This window comes from Lytechinus variegatus, chromosome 2 (genome assembly GCF_018143015.1).
Source record: "Lytechinus variegatus isolate NC3 chromosome 2, Lvar_3.0, whole genome shotgun sequence".
Taxonomy (NCBI): Eukaryota; Metazoa; Echinodermata; class Echinoidea; order Temnopleuroida; family Toxopneustidae; genus Lytechinus; species Lytechinus variegatus.
This window is the reverse complement of record NC_054741.1, coordinates 19496559-19515318: the sequence shown is the minus strand read 5'-3', so window position 1 is coordinate 19515318 and position 18760 is coordinate 19496559. Positions and strand designations below refer to the sequence as shown.

The 18760-nt window shown below is 34.7% G+C and overlaps 1 protein-coding gene across 1 annotated transcript in view; it reads left to right on the top strand.

Moving 5' to 3' along the window:
- The window catches only part of LOC121407511 (deoxynucleoside triphosphate triphosphohydrolase SAMHD1-like), a 29983-nt gene extending 17227 nt beyond the window's left edge, over positions 1–12756 (top strand). Inside the window, exons 9-16 of the mRNA XM_041598637.1 lie at positions 2028–2243; positions 3273–3364; positions 4854–4913; positions 8470–8665; positions 9431–9523; positions 10228–10332; positions 11990–12127; positions 12544–12756. Coding sequence (XP_041454571.1) covers positions 2028–2243; positions 3273–3364; positions 4854–4913; positions 8470–8665; positions 9431–9523; positions 10228–10332; positions 11990–12127; positions 12544–12669 — 1026 coding nt within the window. The 3' untranslated portion in view covers positions 12670–12756. The remainder of the gene's footprint in view (positions 1–2027; positions 2244–3272; positions 3365–4853; positions 4914–8469; positions 8666–9430; positions 9524–10227; positions 10333–11989; positions 12128–12543) is intronic.
- Positions 12757–18760: the final 6004 nt, after the last annotated feature.

Sequence of the window (18760 nt, the reverse complement as noted above, 5' to 3'; positions counted from 1 at the left end):
ATAGCCCATTTTTGTCCACAGGAATGTAATTTTATACAAGATCTAGGATCATTGGTCTTCCTGACTGATTATTTCAGATAATACTAAAAATTGTATTTTGAACTTTGAATCGTTTGGGAACTTTTTTTTCTTTTATTAAATTATCATTTTTTTTCTATAATTAAATTATCATTTTTTTTCTATAAATCTTATCAATCTGTGATATCTGATAAGGGGCCCGTTGCAGAAAGAGTTGCCTTTAAACGCAAGTCAAAAAATCAATCGCAAGTCCCAAATGCACGCTGTTGATTGGTGGAAAATCAAGTTGTGCAAGATTTTTAGAGTTGCGATTGATTGCAACTCTTTGTGCAACGGGCCCCTGATGTCATGATGGTGGAGACATATTTACGAATCTAAAGAATTAGTTACAATTCAGAAAAAAAATTAATGTGAGAAATGTGCCCTTTATTTTTGATTGATGATATTTGTGATAATGAAACTTGAAAAGACAGGGAAGAAAGGGTAATGATATGATGTATAATGCCAATATTTAACAAGGTCACCTTCAGGAAATGTCCTATAGAGAAAATGTGGAAATTTACTTTTGATTAAAAGCTGTGATCAAAGGAATGTAATGTACAAGCCAGGAATCAATTAATCATGAAATATACAAGAAATCTACCATAAGATTGTAAGTAGACATTCCACCTGTCAATCATCGGGTGAAATTTACTCTGAGGCATGAAGAAATTAACACAGATACTTCTCCTCCTCTTCCTGTGTAATGTACACTAAATCTGTAAACAAGCAGGAATCCAGGTCACCTTTTACACTGTATTCTATTACAATTTTTTAGGGGGGCAAATGTCTCCTTGACAGGGATTTCATTTGAACACTATATAAAATGAAGTCAGATGGCATTGGTATGGAAGCTTAAAAGTGCCACCGAGATGTTGAGATAATTATCTCGGGAAGTCGACATCTTGATAGCAAAAGATAAGATGACCAGATCCCAGATCTCATCATGTCGACATCTTTTAGAAGAGATGATGAGATGACAAGATCCCGGATCTCATCATGTTGACATCTTTTAGAAGAGATGATGAGATGACAAGATCCCGGATCTCATCATGTTGACATCTTGTAGAAGAGATGATGAGATGACAAGATCCCGGATCTCATCATGTTGACATCTTGTAGAAGAGATGATGAGATGACAAGATCCCGGATCTCATCATGTTGACATCTTGTAGAAGAGATGATGAGATGACAAGATCCCGGATCTCATCATGTTGACATCTTGTAGAAGAGATGATGAGATGACAAGATCTTGGATCTCGTCATGTCTACATCTTTAAGAAGAGATGATTAGATGACATGATCATGGATCGAAGATCTTGTCATCTGATCATCTCTTCTACACGATGTTAACATGATGAGATCCTGGATCTTGTCATCTGATCATCTCATCTACAAGATGTTGACATGATGAGATCCTGGATCTTGTCATCTCATCATCTATTCTACAAGATGTTGGCAAGATGAGATCCGGGATCTTGTCATCTCATCATCTCTTCTAAAAGATGACGACATGTCGAGATCCGGGATCTTGTCATCTCATCATCTCTTCTAAAAGATGTCAACATGATGAGATCTGGGATCTTGTCTTCTCATCATCTCTTCTAAAAGATGTCAACATGATGAGATCCGGGATCTTGTCATCTCATCTCTTCTAAAAGATGTCGACATGATGAGATCTGGGATCTCGTCATCTTATCTTTTGCTATCAAGATGTCGACTTCCCGAGATAATTATCTCAACATCTCGGTGGCACTTTTAAGCTTCCATACATTGGATACTAGAAATATTCCAGAAGTAACAGCAGTGCAATATTCACCAAGTGGAATCATTCTGAAATCCCAACTAAAAAGATCTATAATAGGATTTTAATTTATTTTTGGGATGGTGTGAAGTGGGTTGATCATTGCAGAAAATGAAATCAAGGTTTTACTGAAATCAATACAATTATCTTTCTTACATCTTTGTAGAAAGAGTGGCTATACAAAGGACGAGGGCGTGAAAAAAGCTTCCTGTACGAGATAGTGGCAAACAAGAGGAATGGCGTTGATGTGGACAAATGGGATTACTTCGCCCGGGACTGTTACAATCTTGGAATAGCCAACAGCTTTGACCATCACAGGTACATGAAGTTTGCCAGAGTGATTGAGGTCGAAGGAGAGAAACAGATTTGCAGCCGAGACAAGGTAATTTTTCAGAAAAAAAAACACAGAACATGCTCATTTAAGCGAAATTGTTTTTATCTTTCGAGATACAAAAGGATAAGTTTGAATCCTCTCATTTTGTATTACACTTCAAGTTTAGACCCCCCCTTCCCACAGAGGGTGTGGCATTTACTTTCAAAAGTAGCTTTTAGTCTAAATTGATGTTATTGTCATGATCATTTGTTCCATATAATCCCAGTAATCCTTTTGTAATTGGTACAAGGAAGCACATTGACTTTTTAAGGGTAAAGCTTGTCACAAAAGGAAACACAAGAAAAGCAGCTAGGGCCATGGGACAACGTTCATCCTTTAAACAATATAGAATGCCCATAATAGCATGCCTGAATGCACACACAAAACACCCACACAACTTTTCATGAGTTAAGAGCTTATTATCTGAAACCCCCTATCACACAATAAAGCCTGAGTTAAACAATGCAACTGTGCACAGATTTGAAATTCCTCAGCACATTCATTTATTCATTCAATTCAAGGTGTATCAAAAACATAAGTCACAGCCAAATGGCTGAATTGGTCATGTATATTAAAGTGCAAACAATTGATAGACTCCTTACATATTTCAAACATTAAAAAAAAGCAACATTTCAAATACTGAGATAAGAAGTATGTATGTAGATAACAGGGCAAGACTAGTTAGACATTGCTTGCTTTCCATAGTTACAATTAATCAGATCAATTGTAGCTGAGTAGCTCTTTGTAAGACGGGCGCCAGGTCTTTTTCCAAGCATTAGAAATTTTGTGTGTGCTTATCTTTAGTTAGAATTCTACAGTGCGATTGTTTCTCAGCTTAGATTTCATGATTTCACAGAATTATTTTATGTAAATGTAGAAATAGACATACAATGATATGATGACAGGCTTGATTTTCAAAACTTTCTCATGAAATTCCTGTTTGCTGCGATTACATTCATTGATACCATTAATGCAGTTTATATTTAATTTCAGTAATTATTATTTTTTTTAATTTTTTGTAATATCCTATGTAATTAGGAGATAGGCAATCTGTATGACATGTTCCACACCAGAAACACCCTCCATCGGAGAGCCTATCAACATAAAGTAAACAAGATCATTGAAACTATGTAAGTATTTCAAAGTATTCATTTTCTCATTCTAAACTCCTTTGCTGTTCTGTACATATGATGCACCACGCCGTACACCGGGGTACCGTAGTACCCCGGGGTACAGCGTTGTGCACCGCCATCTCGTGTTGTAATAGTGTACAGTTACATTGTTGTCATGGTGATCACGGTGCGACAATCATGACAATGAATGGGGACAATGATCACAACGCCTATTTCCTTTTTTTGATACAATCTAATGCAATAATAGTAAACAAATTATGTTATACTTAAGAATTTAAGTATACTTTTAGACAGCTAACTTACACAAAAGATTAGCTTATAGTCCCAAAACTCGCCCTGGTACACGCGGTGGGGGTGGTGTAGGCTTATTACTCGTCCATCACAGGCACAGCGCAGTGCATTTGCAATGGTATTGCATGAATTTCCAAAAGTGAAGATAGCCATTAGTTTTTGTATAATGATCGAGCAATGTTGGGGGAGAGCTAAAATTAAATTTATGGACTTTGATTCTTGTGATTAACGTCAATAATTATAATTTTACGTAATGAATAATATTAATGTCATTAAAATGAATTTATAATGATAAAGTTATCATTTGCATGCATTAATTGTTACATAAGATCACTAAAAAGAAAAAAAACATCTGTACAAAACATTAAAATATATTTGTACATATTTTCTGGTAACCCAGGGTACAGCGCAAAAAATAAAATAAATAATTCAACAAAATGGCGGATTATTATTTGGTACCCCAGGGTACCAAATACTGCATCATATATCTATCTAAGTGATTTTCTATTTGTTTTCAATCTGTGCAATTGTTTCTGTTTTCCTGTTCCCCCTTTACTCTTTACACTATTTTAAAATGAAATTTTCTCTTGAAGCCCATATTAAACTGGTTTGAATGCTATGATAATTCATTTTTTTAAATATGATTTATCAAATATAATGCAAGAATATATTAACCATCACAATGTCTAAATAAAAAAAATAAACAGTATGAAAAAAAATCCTCTATTTAGTGTAAATTCAGAATACAATCTTTGAGCTTATATTTTTCTGATATAGTATCAATAAATTTGTATATTAATTTTCATAGCATCTCTACTGAGAAAAAATTAAAAACTTAAATGGGAGAGAGAGGGGTGTGCTGAATATGATTAACTGAAAAATTGAAACTTTCTTGAATAATCCATCAATAAAAGTAATATGTTTAATATGGGATTGTAAGATTTGAATGCTTGAAAATGGTTCAATATTATTCACATGATTGAACCTTTTCCAAAGCTGTAATTCTTTCCTCACAATTTCATTTAAAAAAATGGTCAAAAATATTTATTGATTTCATGATTGATACAGCTACTAATAAACATAATTTAGGTATGAGGACATCAATTTTTTAAGTGTGAAACCATTATCTAAATTTATTTTCACTGCCTTTGCAGTAACATTTTGCTGACATAATTAACTCAATTTTCTCTTGTAGGATTGTAGATGCTCTGATCAAAGCTGATGAACATCTCAGGATCTTTCCAGGAGCTAATGGGTCAGTATCTAATTGTTTCGTTTTTTGTCTCGCCTGCGTAGCGGAGCGAGACATAGGTATCACTATTTCCGGTGTCGGCGGCGTCGTCAACAATTATGTTGTACACCCAATAACTTTCTACAGCTTCGAGGTGGGATCACCAAATTCATACCAGAGGTCCATCTCCTGAAGGCAAAGGTCAAGTTCGAATATGAGTTGAATATGAATAAGGTCAAAGGTCAGTGAACTTTCCATGACTGGCACTGTGCTATGTTGTACACCCAATAACTTTCTACAGCTTCGAGGTGGGATCACCAAATTCATACCAGAGGTCCATCTCCTGAAGGCACAGGTCAAGTTTGAATATGAGTCGAATTTGAATAAGGTTAAAGGTCAAAGGTCAATGAACTTTCCATGACTGGCACTGTGCTGTGTTGTACACCCGATAACTTTCTATAGCTTCGAGGTGGGATCTCCAAATTCATACCAGAGGTCCATCTCCTGAAGGCACAGGTCAAGTTTGAATATGAGTCGAATTTGAATAAGGTCAAAGGTCAATGAACTTTTCATGACTTGCACTGTGCTGTGTTGTACACCCGATAACTTTCTATAGCTTCGAGGTGGGATCTCCAAATTCATACCAGAGGTCCATCTCCTGAAGGCACAGGTCAAGTTTGAATATGAGTCGAATTTGAATAAGGTTAAAGGTCAAAGGTCAATGAACTTTCCATGACTGGCACTGTGCTGTGTTGTACACCCAATAACTTTCTACCGCTTCGAGGTGGGATCACCAAATTCATACCAGAGGTCCATCTCCTGAAGGCACAGGTCAAGTTTGAATATGAGTCGAATTTGAATGAGGTCAAAGGTCAATGAACTTTCCATGACTGGCACTGTGCTGTGTTGTACATCCAATAACTTTCTATAGCTTCGAGATGGGATCGCCAAATTCATACCAGAGGTCCATCTCCTGAAGGCACAGGTCAAGTTTGAATATGAGTCGAATTTGAATAAGGTTAAAGGTCAAAGGTCAATGAACTTTCCATGACTGGCACTGTGCTGTGTTGTACACCCAATAACTTTCTACAGCTTTGAGGTGGGATCACCAAATTCATACCAGAGGTCCATCTCCTGAAGGCACAGGTCAAGTTCGAATATGAGTCGAATTTGAATGAGATCAAAGGTCAATGAACTTTCCATGACTGGCACTGTGCTGTGTTGTACACCCAATAACTTTCTACAGCTTCTAGGTAGGATTGCCAAATTCATACAAGAGGTCCATCTTTTGAAGGTGCAGGTCAAGTTAAAATGTGAGTTGAATTTGATTAAGGTCAAAGGTCAATGAACATTTTACTTCAGAACTCGGTACTCTCTATACTTGAACCAGATTTTGTATTTTACTTGTTTATTCTTTAAAAGCTGTTGTTATTTATTTAATGAGCTATAGTTCTTGGTACCATTTATAATATTCACACAAATTTGCCAAAGGTACAATAGAAAAGCTGTCAAAGTTTTCACTCACATTATTATGAATTACATTTTTTTTCACTAACATTCATTTCCTTACTTCCATGGAAATCATTATAGCTTCATAGTATTAACAGCATTCTTAGTGTTATCTCATTTCCTAGGGATAAAGTAGGCCTATAGCATTATTGCATATGTAAACTGTCAGAACCACAATTCACCCCCTAAACTGCTGACAGCCTCAGAAGTCATATAGCATAGTTTTGACATACATTCTCTTCATGACTGCAATATGCAGGCGAGACAACGCTTGGCGTTTGCCTTGTATATGCCTGTCTTGACAGTACGTATTATGGTATCATGCTCGGTGTCCGTCCATCTGTCTATCCGTCTGTTAACTTTTCCTTGTATACGCGATAACTTCAGTTTAACTTAACCTAGGCTCATATAATTTGGTATGTATTATACTAGCGTGGATCCAGGGAAGCCTCTTGATTTTGAGGTCAAAGGTCAAGGTCACAGTGACCTATTTTCATTGTACCCTTCTGCAGTCCTTGTAAACGTGATAACTTCAGTTTAACTTAACCTAGGTTAATATAATTTGGTATGTATAATACTAGCATGGATCTAAGAAAGCCTATTGATTTTGAGGTCAAAAGGTCAAAGGTCGAGGTCACAGTGACCTATTTTCATTTTACTCTTCTGCAGTCCTTATAAACACGATAACTAAACTTAACCTAGGCTCATATAATTTGGTGTGTATGATACTAGCATTGATCCCAGGAAGCCTATTGATTTTGAGGTAAAAAAGTCAAAGGTCACAGTGACATGTTTTCATCTTATCCTTCTGAAGTCCTTGTTAATGCAATAACTTTAGTTGAACTTAACCTAGGCTCATGTAGTTTGGTGTGTGTATGATACTAGCATAGATCCTAGCAATTCTATTGATTTTGAGGTCAGTAGGTCAAAGGTGAAGTCGCCATCTTTCACTTTTCTTGCTTGACCAATAGCTCCATTTTCCGCGTTACAGACTGGCGTATTATGTGCTCACCTCAGCGACACTCTTGTTATACATATATAAATCTTAAAGAAATAAATGTTTGTAGATGCCTTCATATATATGATATGTTTGTTTTGCTTCCCTGTATAATTATCATTGATAAATATTTTGAATTAATCATTATATCATAATTTTAATTTAAAACAAAATGGGAAATATGTTGTAGTTTTTACCCACTACCCAGCAGGTCTAGCAGTAGAACAAGGGTAAGACTGGGTCATTATAGTGGATGTTAATATCTAACATTGGAAGTACACACCTGTCCTTGAACACAATGGAAGGGATTGCCATGGATTGCAAATATGAAAGAAAAATTCTGATTGGTTCCTGGTCAATGATTTCAACGAAATGCGCATGCCACAAAGATGTTGATTGGCCATTGCCAAATTAGCTATTGATGTCAAATGTGTTTAAAAAGAGCCATGGTTAGCAATCAAAACATGCCTCTGAAAATGCATCCAGTAACACTTATTTTGTGGAGAGAAAGTAATATGAATGTGCTTCAAAGAGTGACCTATTTTGTAAATTCATTCCAATATAAAATTTGGGGAAATGTTTTGTAAATGATGCAGGAAAAAGCTGACCATATCTGATGACTCCAGTGTTGCCATTCTTATTCAGTGTTCATGTGATTGTTTTAAGCATGTTTGTGAACCTTGGTTTAGTTTAATAAAATACATTCTCTTCTCACAAGACAAAAGGCTTCAAGTGATAATACATATACCTCCTTATCAGGGGCCCATCTTACAAAGAGTTACGATTGATCCATCAACCGTAACTCTATGAAAATCCATCAGTATCATAATTTTTTCTACAGGAAATTTGCAAAATGTCCTTTGTAAACAAAGGAGGTCACACCAAATTGTCAAGAAATCAATGAATTTATGGATATACATTCATATCTAGAATTTTTTTTTAACAAACATGTATTTAATATGTTGACTTTGCTGGCTTTCCATAGGTTTCCATGGCTTTCCGCAACTCTTTGTAAGACGGCCCCCTGATGTATCTCTTCTAATATCTCTCTTATTTTGGGAATTTCTAATGCAGGAAAAAGTTGACCATGTCTGAATCCCTTGATGACATGCATGCCTACACCCACCTGACAGATAGTGTACTTGAACATATCCTCTTCTCCCAGAATAAAGGCCTGAAGGATTCCCAAGACATCATCCAGAAGATCCTTACCAGGCAGCTCTATAAGTGTGTAGGACAGTCACAGCCACCTGCTGGCACTAAATTAGAGGTAAGGATTATATGGGATGGGCTTCCTGAAGAGTTAAGCACTTGCATTCTGAATCATCAATGTTTTTCTAAAATCAAATGCAAATATTTGACATTTTTAGTTTGTAACAGTTGTCGATGAACAATCTTGGACGTGAAATGTCACATTGATGAAAAATTCATAATGCCTTTTTCATTTTTCTTAATTGTTAATTTAACTTAACCATCTTACTATTATTGTTGTTAATCATCTTTGTTTTATTTGTATATATATATATATATATATATTTTTTTTTGGGGGGGGGGACTTTTAACAATTTTTTTCTTAATTATAAGAGCCACAACCATGCTTGAAGCTGCAATATTTTCTCTGTATTGAAGATATTGTTAGTCTGTCAGTCTGTTGGTCTTCATCAATTTTGATTAAATTTGGTACAAATGATCATTGGATAATGTGTGTTGTTGATGATGATGGGGTCAAAGGTCATTTAAGGGTCAAAAGGCAAAGTTTTGGTTCAACGTGCTCTCACTTCTTTATTTCTGCATCAATTATGATCACACTTGATACAAATGATCCTTGGGTAATACCACATGTATGTGTGTTCATTAGGGGTCAAAAGATCATATTGCATATTTTATCAGGCGAGACTCTTGGTTCGCGAACCACCTTATGTATAACTTGTGAATTCATTGTTTCTTTTCTTTTTGGTCACAACTGGAAATACGCAAACAGATCTGCGAACCACTTTGTTTATAACTCTTGAATTCATTGTTTCTCTTTTTGTAGTCACAACTGGAAATACGCAAACAGATCTGCCTGGCAGTGTCAGAGGAGGACCTGAAAGGACCCCAGCTTGATCTAGATGACCTGGTGGTTCATGTAAGTATCCAATGTTATTCTGAAACTTGGTGAATATTCTTGATCTAGATGACCTGGTGGTTCATGTAAGTATTCAATATGATTCTGTAACTTCATGATTTTTTTTCACTCCATATTTTCCATCGTTTCCAATATGTTTCCATTGAAATCAGTTTGTAGGTAAAGCTTAAGTTTTACATACCATTAATGATGCAAATATATCACTTATGGTGCAAGTATACCAATATTTGGATCTCTGTATCTTTCATGGTTTCAAATATTTTTCTGTTGAAATCAGTTTGTAGGCAAAGCTAAAGTTTTCCATACAACTAATGGTGCAACTATACCACTAATGGTGCAATTATTACAAATATTTTTAGCTCCATTTCTTTCATGGGTCTAAATGTATTTCCATTAAAAACCTTGATTCTAGCGAAAAGTGAAACTGACAAATCATTCACTAATCAAAAACTCATAAGCTACAAATTCATTATAATGCCAGGTTTGTGTCTATTTTTCAACCCAGCTAATTTTAGTTTTTCCAAGGCAAACAATCGGCTTGCAAGCAGTGAATAAGCACAAAACTTGCATTGTTGTGCTTTGCTAATGGGCTTTCGATTTGTAAATTTCACATTCAGCCTCAGTTATGGTCTGTAATGAGAGCTGATCATACCGTTGATGGTGCAACAATTTGTTTCTCTATTTGATTATCATTGTCATATTAGGTGGTGAAGATGGACTATGGAATGGGGAATCAGAACCCTGTGGATTATGTCCGGTTCTACTCCAAGGAAGACCTCAACAAGGCAGTCAAGATCAGGAAAGGACAGGTAAGGAGCCCTCTAGAATTTTGTATGTTTCTCTTAAGGCCACTGCACACCTTACAACCCAACTGGTCGCCGACTGGTGTGCGACTGAGTGAGGGGAGATGTGACGTCACAGCTCTTGTCAGCTTGAGCGTCGCAGACAGGTCGCAAGGAAAATCGGAAGGATTTGACATGTTGAATCCTTATGGCCGGATCGCAAGCTCAATCCAACCTCCAGCCAATCAGACAGTAGAGTTACACTATGCGTATATGATAAACAACACGCATACACAGTAGTAAGCTCAATTTCTCAGATGCTATGGCAAAAAGCAAAAAGTGCATGCGTGTGTCGCAGATCGGATCGCAAGGTGTGCGGTGTCGAGGCTTATGACTACCTTGCGATTCATCTCCCCTCACTTAGTCGCAAGCCAGTCGCAGACCAGTCGGGTCGTAAGGTGTGCGGTGGCCTTTACGTAATGATAGATGGGATCTGTAGTGCACCGTATCCACTTTGCTGAGTGCCCAAGGCCCAATGAAAGAAAAAAAAAAGAGAGAGAGAAGCTTGTTCAGCTGTGTAGCTTAGTATACCACGTGTATTGAAAGATTAAATTGATGTGTTCTTCTTCTAGTGATAAATGGCCATTTGTTTACATAGCATTAAAAATTGTCAGCCTGTGATTGGGCAAAATTCCAGTCATGGAGTTAACTACTGACTGCTGCCATGCAGTGTTGTAATTAAATACATGTATGTATAAATCAGATGCATAGTCAAGTCGCATAGAACAAAGAACTCTTTTAAGTTTGGTCAAGTTAAAACTTTCGCTACTGGGTGGCATTGACCCTGCAATATGTCCTGGGGTATACTGCAGTTCCATTTGCCATATGGGCTGTAGTATGCCCTATTGGATAGTGAGCCTCAAATCTGTAATATTGTATATCTCTTTATCAATATCATATAACAAACATGGCTTGATATCATCATCATTAGTGCTAAATACTAAGTTTTGTCTATTCTATTTTAAGTTGTGTGCTAGGATGGGGGTTGTTTACATTTCATGTTATTTCAGTCGCTTGAACAACCTTCGCAAAAAAAAGCACACATGCTTCATTACCAGTAAAATTTTGTCACAGAGTGTGCTCTCTGCTGATGCATAACGGGTTATTTATTTGATAGTAATTTGCAACAAATGCAGGGTTCCCAGCCCATCAGGGAAATCAGGGAAAATTATTCAACTTTTTTCCAGTTAAGGAAATGTCAGGGAATTGGAAAAAAAAATACCTCAAATCAGGGGAAAATGCCTCCAATGAGGGAACAATCAGGAAATTTTTATCAGCCCAAAAGTCGAAAGCACGGTAGTCAGTTGTATTTTGTTGCATATTAACCTCTTTCTGTGTAAGGTGAGGAAAGGATGGCTGTATGGAGGAAAGGGAGCCAATTACATGCCTGTGTAATAGTACATTATTGTTTTTATACTGAAAATACATATAATTTACAGCAAAAACTTCGAAAATATGCGAACCTGGGAATGGGTTTAAATAATTATCAGGGAATTTTTAAACTTCATCAGGGAAAACTCACAGAATTTTGTTTTCTTGAAAAGCTGGGAACCCTGAAATGTGGGTACATGTGTTCTCAGAACTTCATAATAATGCATCTTTGTAATGATGTGTCACTTATCAGGTGTCCCAGATGCTTCCGGAGAATTTTGTGGAGCACTATATACGTGTGTACTGCAAGCATCGTGATCCTGAGAATGTTGCAAAGGCTGAGATGTGTTTCGCCGCTTGGTGTGCAACAAAGGAGTTTAGCAAACCAAAGGTAATTAAAAAGAACAGAAACAAACACTCTTTGAGGTCCATTTCTTCTGACTTATATTTTGATTGGAATTTGTTTTTATCTTGCCTTACCTATTTTTCTTTTCATTTGATCGTTGATTTTAAGCTAACAATGTATTTAAATTCTGCTGATCTGCTCTCAGTCCCTTTCTATTATGTCAATTCCATAGTCTAAAGAATTCTCTTTGCCTGATGTACATACAGTTTCAATTTCATGAATTGTAAATTCTTTTCACAGACATGGAGATTTTTGTATTCTGTTGATTTTATGCACTCTTTTATCCATGTTATGTGAAAAATATGACTCGATACAACACTTTAGAATAGTTGCACCATTGGGCTTTCTCCTTAGGAGTGAATGGTGAAATTTTCTTTATAATTTCTTTTACAACACTACAGCCTGGAAACTTCCTTGATTCCGCAATGACACCAGCTTCCACTAAAAGACCTGTTGATGAACACCGAAGCCCATTTGACACCAAAAAAGCAAAGAAAAGCCTTGATGACACTTACAATAGTATGTAATAGTAAAATGATATCACTTGTGATAGTTTCAAATACACTTTCCTTGTGCCTTAACCTATTCTTACTGTGTTGGGAGAAATAGACACAGAGGTGATTGAAAAGTGCCTTGAATTGAAATGCAAAAGTTGGTTTTAGATCATATATATAGTGAGTGGAACCCCTTTTGATATTTACAAACAAATGTAACGTGAGGAATCTTGAGGACGAGAGATGGATTTTAGTCGTAGTATTTTGTTGCAAGATAGTTTTAGTCACTGGTGCTTTTAATGTGCACAATACTCAACATCCATTATTTTTAACCCTAAATAGACTGGGCTATTTCGACACCTATAAAGACTGGGGGACCCTTATGATCTCGGCCGTTGATCGCGCGATCGCGACGAAAATTGGCGCACGCGTTACCCATGGCATTATCTACAAAACTATAACATCAAATTCGGCAAAAAATCTCATGTCTCATTAATTATGCTAATTTATGCGTAAAATCATAAGTTTGCTCTAATTAATAAAATAATGCCCCTGAAATGCTAATTTTTGTTTCACATACTCTAGATAGGCATCTGATCAAATTGATTTTAAAAGAATTTCAAAATCAAATTTATTTTCTTATGTATTCTATTGTTTTCTAAATTTCTTATGTATTTCTTTGTTTTTCGACTTTTTGTTTTTTATTGTTTTTTCAATGGAAATTGTCGGGGACTTTATTTTGACCATAAACAAGATAAAATTAATTGATTTTAAGCAGTAAAAGGAAAAATAATGAAACATTTATGAATTTTGGCTAAGAACACTATTTGCATTGGATTTGTACACAAATTCACGTTTTTGAGTAATTTTGGGTCTGCATGCACTTACGAAATGTTGCGTAATTTTGGAACCGCGTACCCGGGGGTCACAATTTTGGTCTCAAAAGTTGGGCGAGACTTGAAAGTAAAAAGTCAGAGAGCGACGCAGTCAAAAAATTTCGCACAGCGGATTTATTGCGAAAAATGTTGAGGGGGGGGCTGAATCAGCCCCCCCCCAGTCTTTTTAGGGTTAAAGCACAATTGAACTGCCTATTAAATTATTGGTATTTTATCAGTTATAAATTATACTATTTGCCATGTCCTCTTAATGTCCAGGGTCTATAGATCTACTTAAAGATTTCCTTATTTGTTAAAAAGATAATCACAATTTTCAATATCCCTTTGCATCATTTTGTATAGTTCTGGTAAGTGGTACAACAGATTTTTTTTTTATAAAGCCATACTTGAAAACCGTCAGGATTTCCTTGGGTAATGTGCAATGACTATTTCTATTCCTACTTTTTTTAAAGTCTTTCCTTTTTTTGACTGACATTTGAAAGTTCATGACATTTACTGCTCACTTATAAGAAAATAGCTATCTTCAAGAACATGGGATTTGGAAATCATGAGAAGATGAGAAGTAGCCAGCACAGTAGCTTTTAACTTTGAATATGATATTTGAACTTGACTTTTAAAATTAGTATTATTTCAGGTCCTCAATAGTAATTTTAAATTGCTATCTTAGCCATTTTGTTCTGCCCCTTCCCCACTTTTCATGTGGTGCACCTATTTTGAGATATGCGTCAAATTGAAGAAACTAGGAGTATTGTTTCATTTTTAGTAATGTGAAGCTTTCATTTGTCTTAGCAACTCATGTAGCCATGATGTTTATAGAAAAGTTTGTAAAAGAACCAAAGATTATGACAGAGTAGGTGGTGCCACCTATCAAAAGCTGTGTATGTTTTATACTTCTAATTTGTCTAAAATTAAATCATTCTATATAGCTGCATTTATCGTTGGAAATCATTTTTTCCAATTTTTTTTTACTCCAAATATCATTGGTGATAGAATAGGATTAACTTTATAGTTTATATTACCACTTCATCGTCTAGTATGAAATGTTAATTTCAAAGTCTAATTGTTCTTTTTCTTGTCAGAAAAAATATATATTGGTAAAAACATGAATTTGGTCTAGATGCTTTATTAGGTGCAAAAGAAGATGAATGTGGAATATGTACATTATTATTGTATCATTATGAACGATCATGATACTTTCATATGATTGTGTGTAAATATCCCACAGTTGGGAGGCTTTTACTGTATACAGTGAATACTAATTACACTTCCATATTTATGTAATTGACTTGAGTAGCATATGTATGTGTACATGTAACTTGAAATAATGGTAATATAATCAGATTTGGTGAGTATTTTAGACATTGGAAGGTAATCACTAATATGCAACTACATAAAATGTGTACGTCTGACCCCATGTAGGTGAGACGTTCATTAATTTTTCTGTCTCTGATTTCTAGTTCTTATGACAGTCTTTAATGTTCTCATACGATTATGACTTGGTCAGTTTATGAAGTGAAATAAGACGTGAGAAAAATGGGGGTCGGATGTACAAAAAAGGTTGATTATTTTACGGAATTGCCTTAATATTACATAATCAAGAGCAATAAAACAGTGTAGTAAAGTTTCATGTTCACAATTACGTACATACGTATTAGATTATGTTGATTTCTTGTTTCTTTTACATTGAAGAAATGTACGTAGATTTTTATTATAAATGATGGAAAGATATAGTAGGATTTTAACAGATGTGAAATATAGTACCTTTGAAAATAATACAATATTTTCTCCTTCAACTTGCCTTGAGAAAAGTAGTGTCAATTTTGGTGACACACATGTCATGTTCAAACATGTACTTCAAAGTTGTTTCTTGATGTACATTCCATTGTATGGTTGATTGCAGTACTCTTTTTTTAAGTCAGAAGTAATGTTTATGTTTTAATGTACTGTATTTAGCATTATGTTGGTCATCAGAGATGCTGCAAGGGATCTTTTTATTCATACTTTTGCTTGTTTTCATCGTAAAAGTTTTTATCAAAATGCTATTTTACCTTAGTTAATAGTGCATTGACTGATTTATTCATGAGATTGATGAATACAGCAAAGCATTCTTTGACTCCAAATTCTACCTACAAAAATCTTATGAAACAGTAAGTTATATATTTGAACCTCAGTGTCGTGACAATATTTTAAGTTAGTGATTGCTAGTTTGTACTTACAGTTAAGTGTTACATTAGAGAACATGTACATGTAAGTAATTGGGGTGTTGTAATATTGGTTCATGTTCTGTTCTTAATCAAGAGATTGAAAATTTATTTCTTTGACTTATTCTATATTTCCTTTATATGATTAATGTGACAGCTACATTATTGATTCTATATTTCGGTAAATTAGTTGAAATTTATGTATTTCTTTGTTTTAGATTTTCTTAAATCTCCCATGCATCAACAGTTGTAATTTATCAATACAAAACATTGTTTTCTATTCTACAATGCTACTTATTTAATATAAGAAGTAGATTGGTGTAGAGGGTGCGTGGAATGATAAGAATAGAGGCTTTAGTCTTACATGAGAGAAAAATCACTAAATTGTTAAATATCGAAACTTTTAACATATTATTTACTGATATACAACTTCCAAGAAATTTGTTTTTAATACACTGGGTTGACAGAGACATCTGTTTAAAAAACTAATGGAAATTGTCTGTAAAGAATGTCATATAGAATTAGTTTCCAAGCCAAGAAATTGCAAGCTACAAATTCTAATGCAAACTCAACAATTCCACAGATTTATTATCAGAGTTTATACAACCTGTACAATTTTTCATCGAAAGAGAAATTTGCTTTCATGACTATTCATTTTCTGGGGAAAATTGACTTTCTTCATTCGCTTGTCTTGTACTGTGTGTACAATGTCAGCATCTGATCTTGAATCTCACAATTGCATTGAGAATTGTATGATAAAATAATTAACACTGGTTAGGTATGACATCATCATCATTGCTTATATTGAAGCCAGGCTGATGTTTCATGGGTAGAAGTTTCATACAAAAATTAAATACTATTTTTCTAATCTAGCACTCTTGTATAGTGTTTAAATTTTGTTGTTTGACAGTTGTATACTGTGATTGAGCATTTTTTATATTCATATGGCCAAGAATTCCACCAGATTACTTTTACTACCTCTGCAATTCCTTTTTCTCTTTATGATCTCTATCCCGGATTCCTTACTAAACTTAATTTTTACTTCTTTCTTTAGTCTTTCATGTACCACAATTTCAAATCAACAAATTTTCATGAAACACTATATGAAACTAGTTAAGCTCTGAGATTTGTTTTCATTGCTCTTCTGAATGGTTTTGTGGAATTAGTTTTTTTAATATACAGTGAGGCCAGATGTTTACATAACACCCAGGAAATTCAAAGAAAAGTTGACACTTGCCAAACATAAAATTTACTGTTTCTTATAAATGTTTGTGTGATCATGAAAAATTTGATATGAAACAAATGAGTATGTCGTGCCCCTTTATCACATTGCTTTGTCATCAGGAGCTGAAAATATTTAGGTGTCACTTTTCCCTCCCAAATCTCCATATTTCAGACAAATTAAAAATGAAAACTTGATAAAAACATATTTCATAGTTACTTCTCAACACAATCATTTCAGATTACACTTTCTGTTCAGTGGTGACATATGATAAAAATTGTAACAGAAATCATAGATTTGACATTTATATATTTCTATGAAATGATATTTGAAATTATAATTACAGACGATAGAATACATTTAGCACAAATATTACCTTTTTCTTTAAATAGAATTCCTCCTGAAATAAACTTCAATCCCAAGTGCATCCGAATCATGTGAAAGAGCTTAATAAGCTCTTTAATTTGATACCAAATTGGTCATGGTAGTATTTATTTTTATGAAGATATATTAAATGTTATGTTTGGCAAGCGAACAAATTTCACTGAATTCCATGGGTGTATGTAAACTTTTGGCCTAAACTATATAAATCTTATGACACTGAAAGGATTGGATGTAGAAGAGAATGTGTCATGAAAAGGGAATCCAAACTCTTTTGCACGGAAGCAGAAAAGTATAATGGTGTGATGAGTGGTGCAGGGACAACTTTTCCATCTTGAACAGAATTGTGAGGTTTTTCCCAAAAGCACCTTTTCCTTCAGGGTGGTAATCGTTATAGAAATATCATATTCCACAAGTCCTTATAAAAGAAAAATTTGATTCTTACTAAACTAAACTCTTTCAAGTTTTTAATTTTGTTTATTATTGAAGCAAATTGAGTTGTCCCTCCCTTGTATCACCATGACATCACCTTCAATTTTAGGTCAATTTTAAAATAGCCATATAGGTATGATAATTTTGAAAAAAAATTAAGCTTGAGCTCTTGGTGGCAAGTTCTTCTGTTCCAATTCATCACATCACACCTCATCAATTCACTTGATCTTTATGAAAGATTAATCTCTTGTCCATCTCTTTCTAACCTTTCCATTCCCATTCATTTTCATTTCTCATTATCTTCTCTTTATTCTACCACCCATCCAATCACATGGTCAGCTGTGAAGAACTGTGCACACTCTGCCAAGATCCAATTTTCAAAGAAACTGTAAAAGCATTTGATATAAACATTTCAAGCTACAAGAATTAAATCTTACCTGATCAAGTTCTAAAAAGAGGTATGAATACTAAATTCAACATTCCAATCTATTCTGAGCCTCCCTGTATGAATGAAAGCAAATTCAATCCCAAATGGTAATGTCACCATTAGCGCCTGACACTAGACTTTATACTAGTATTTTTAGCATTAAGCTGCACTTCATATATGATAATCTATTTTTTGAACTTTTATATTAAATGCAGAATGAAATTAGTTCAAAATATTGTATCGTGTAGTGTGAAGTGGGCTTAAGCCACCTTTACTGAATAATTTGAAAATATCTTCTCAAATTTTCGTCTTTTTCTTCCATTTAAAACATTTTTTCCCCTAGAGTTGGATTGAATGACTCGTCAAAATTGTCATCTTGGCAAGAATCAAACTACTTTCATGATAGGCCAACCTCTATGTAATGCACATTGCCTCTCACTTGCTTTCATGAAATATCACTACCCTCTATGTACTCTCAAACACTTGTTAAAGGGGAATCAAACCGAAATAAAAAAAATTGTTTTTAGAGGAAAAGGAAAAATTTGACAAATTGATAGGTGAAAGT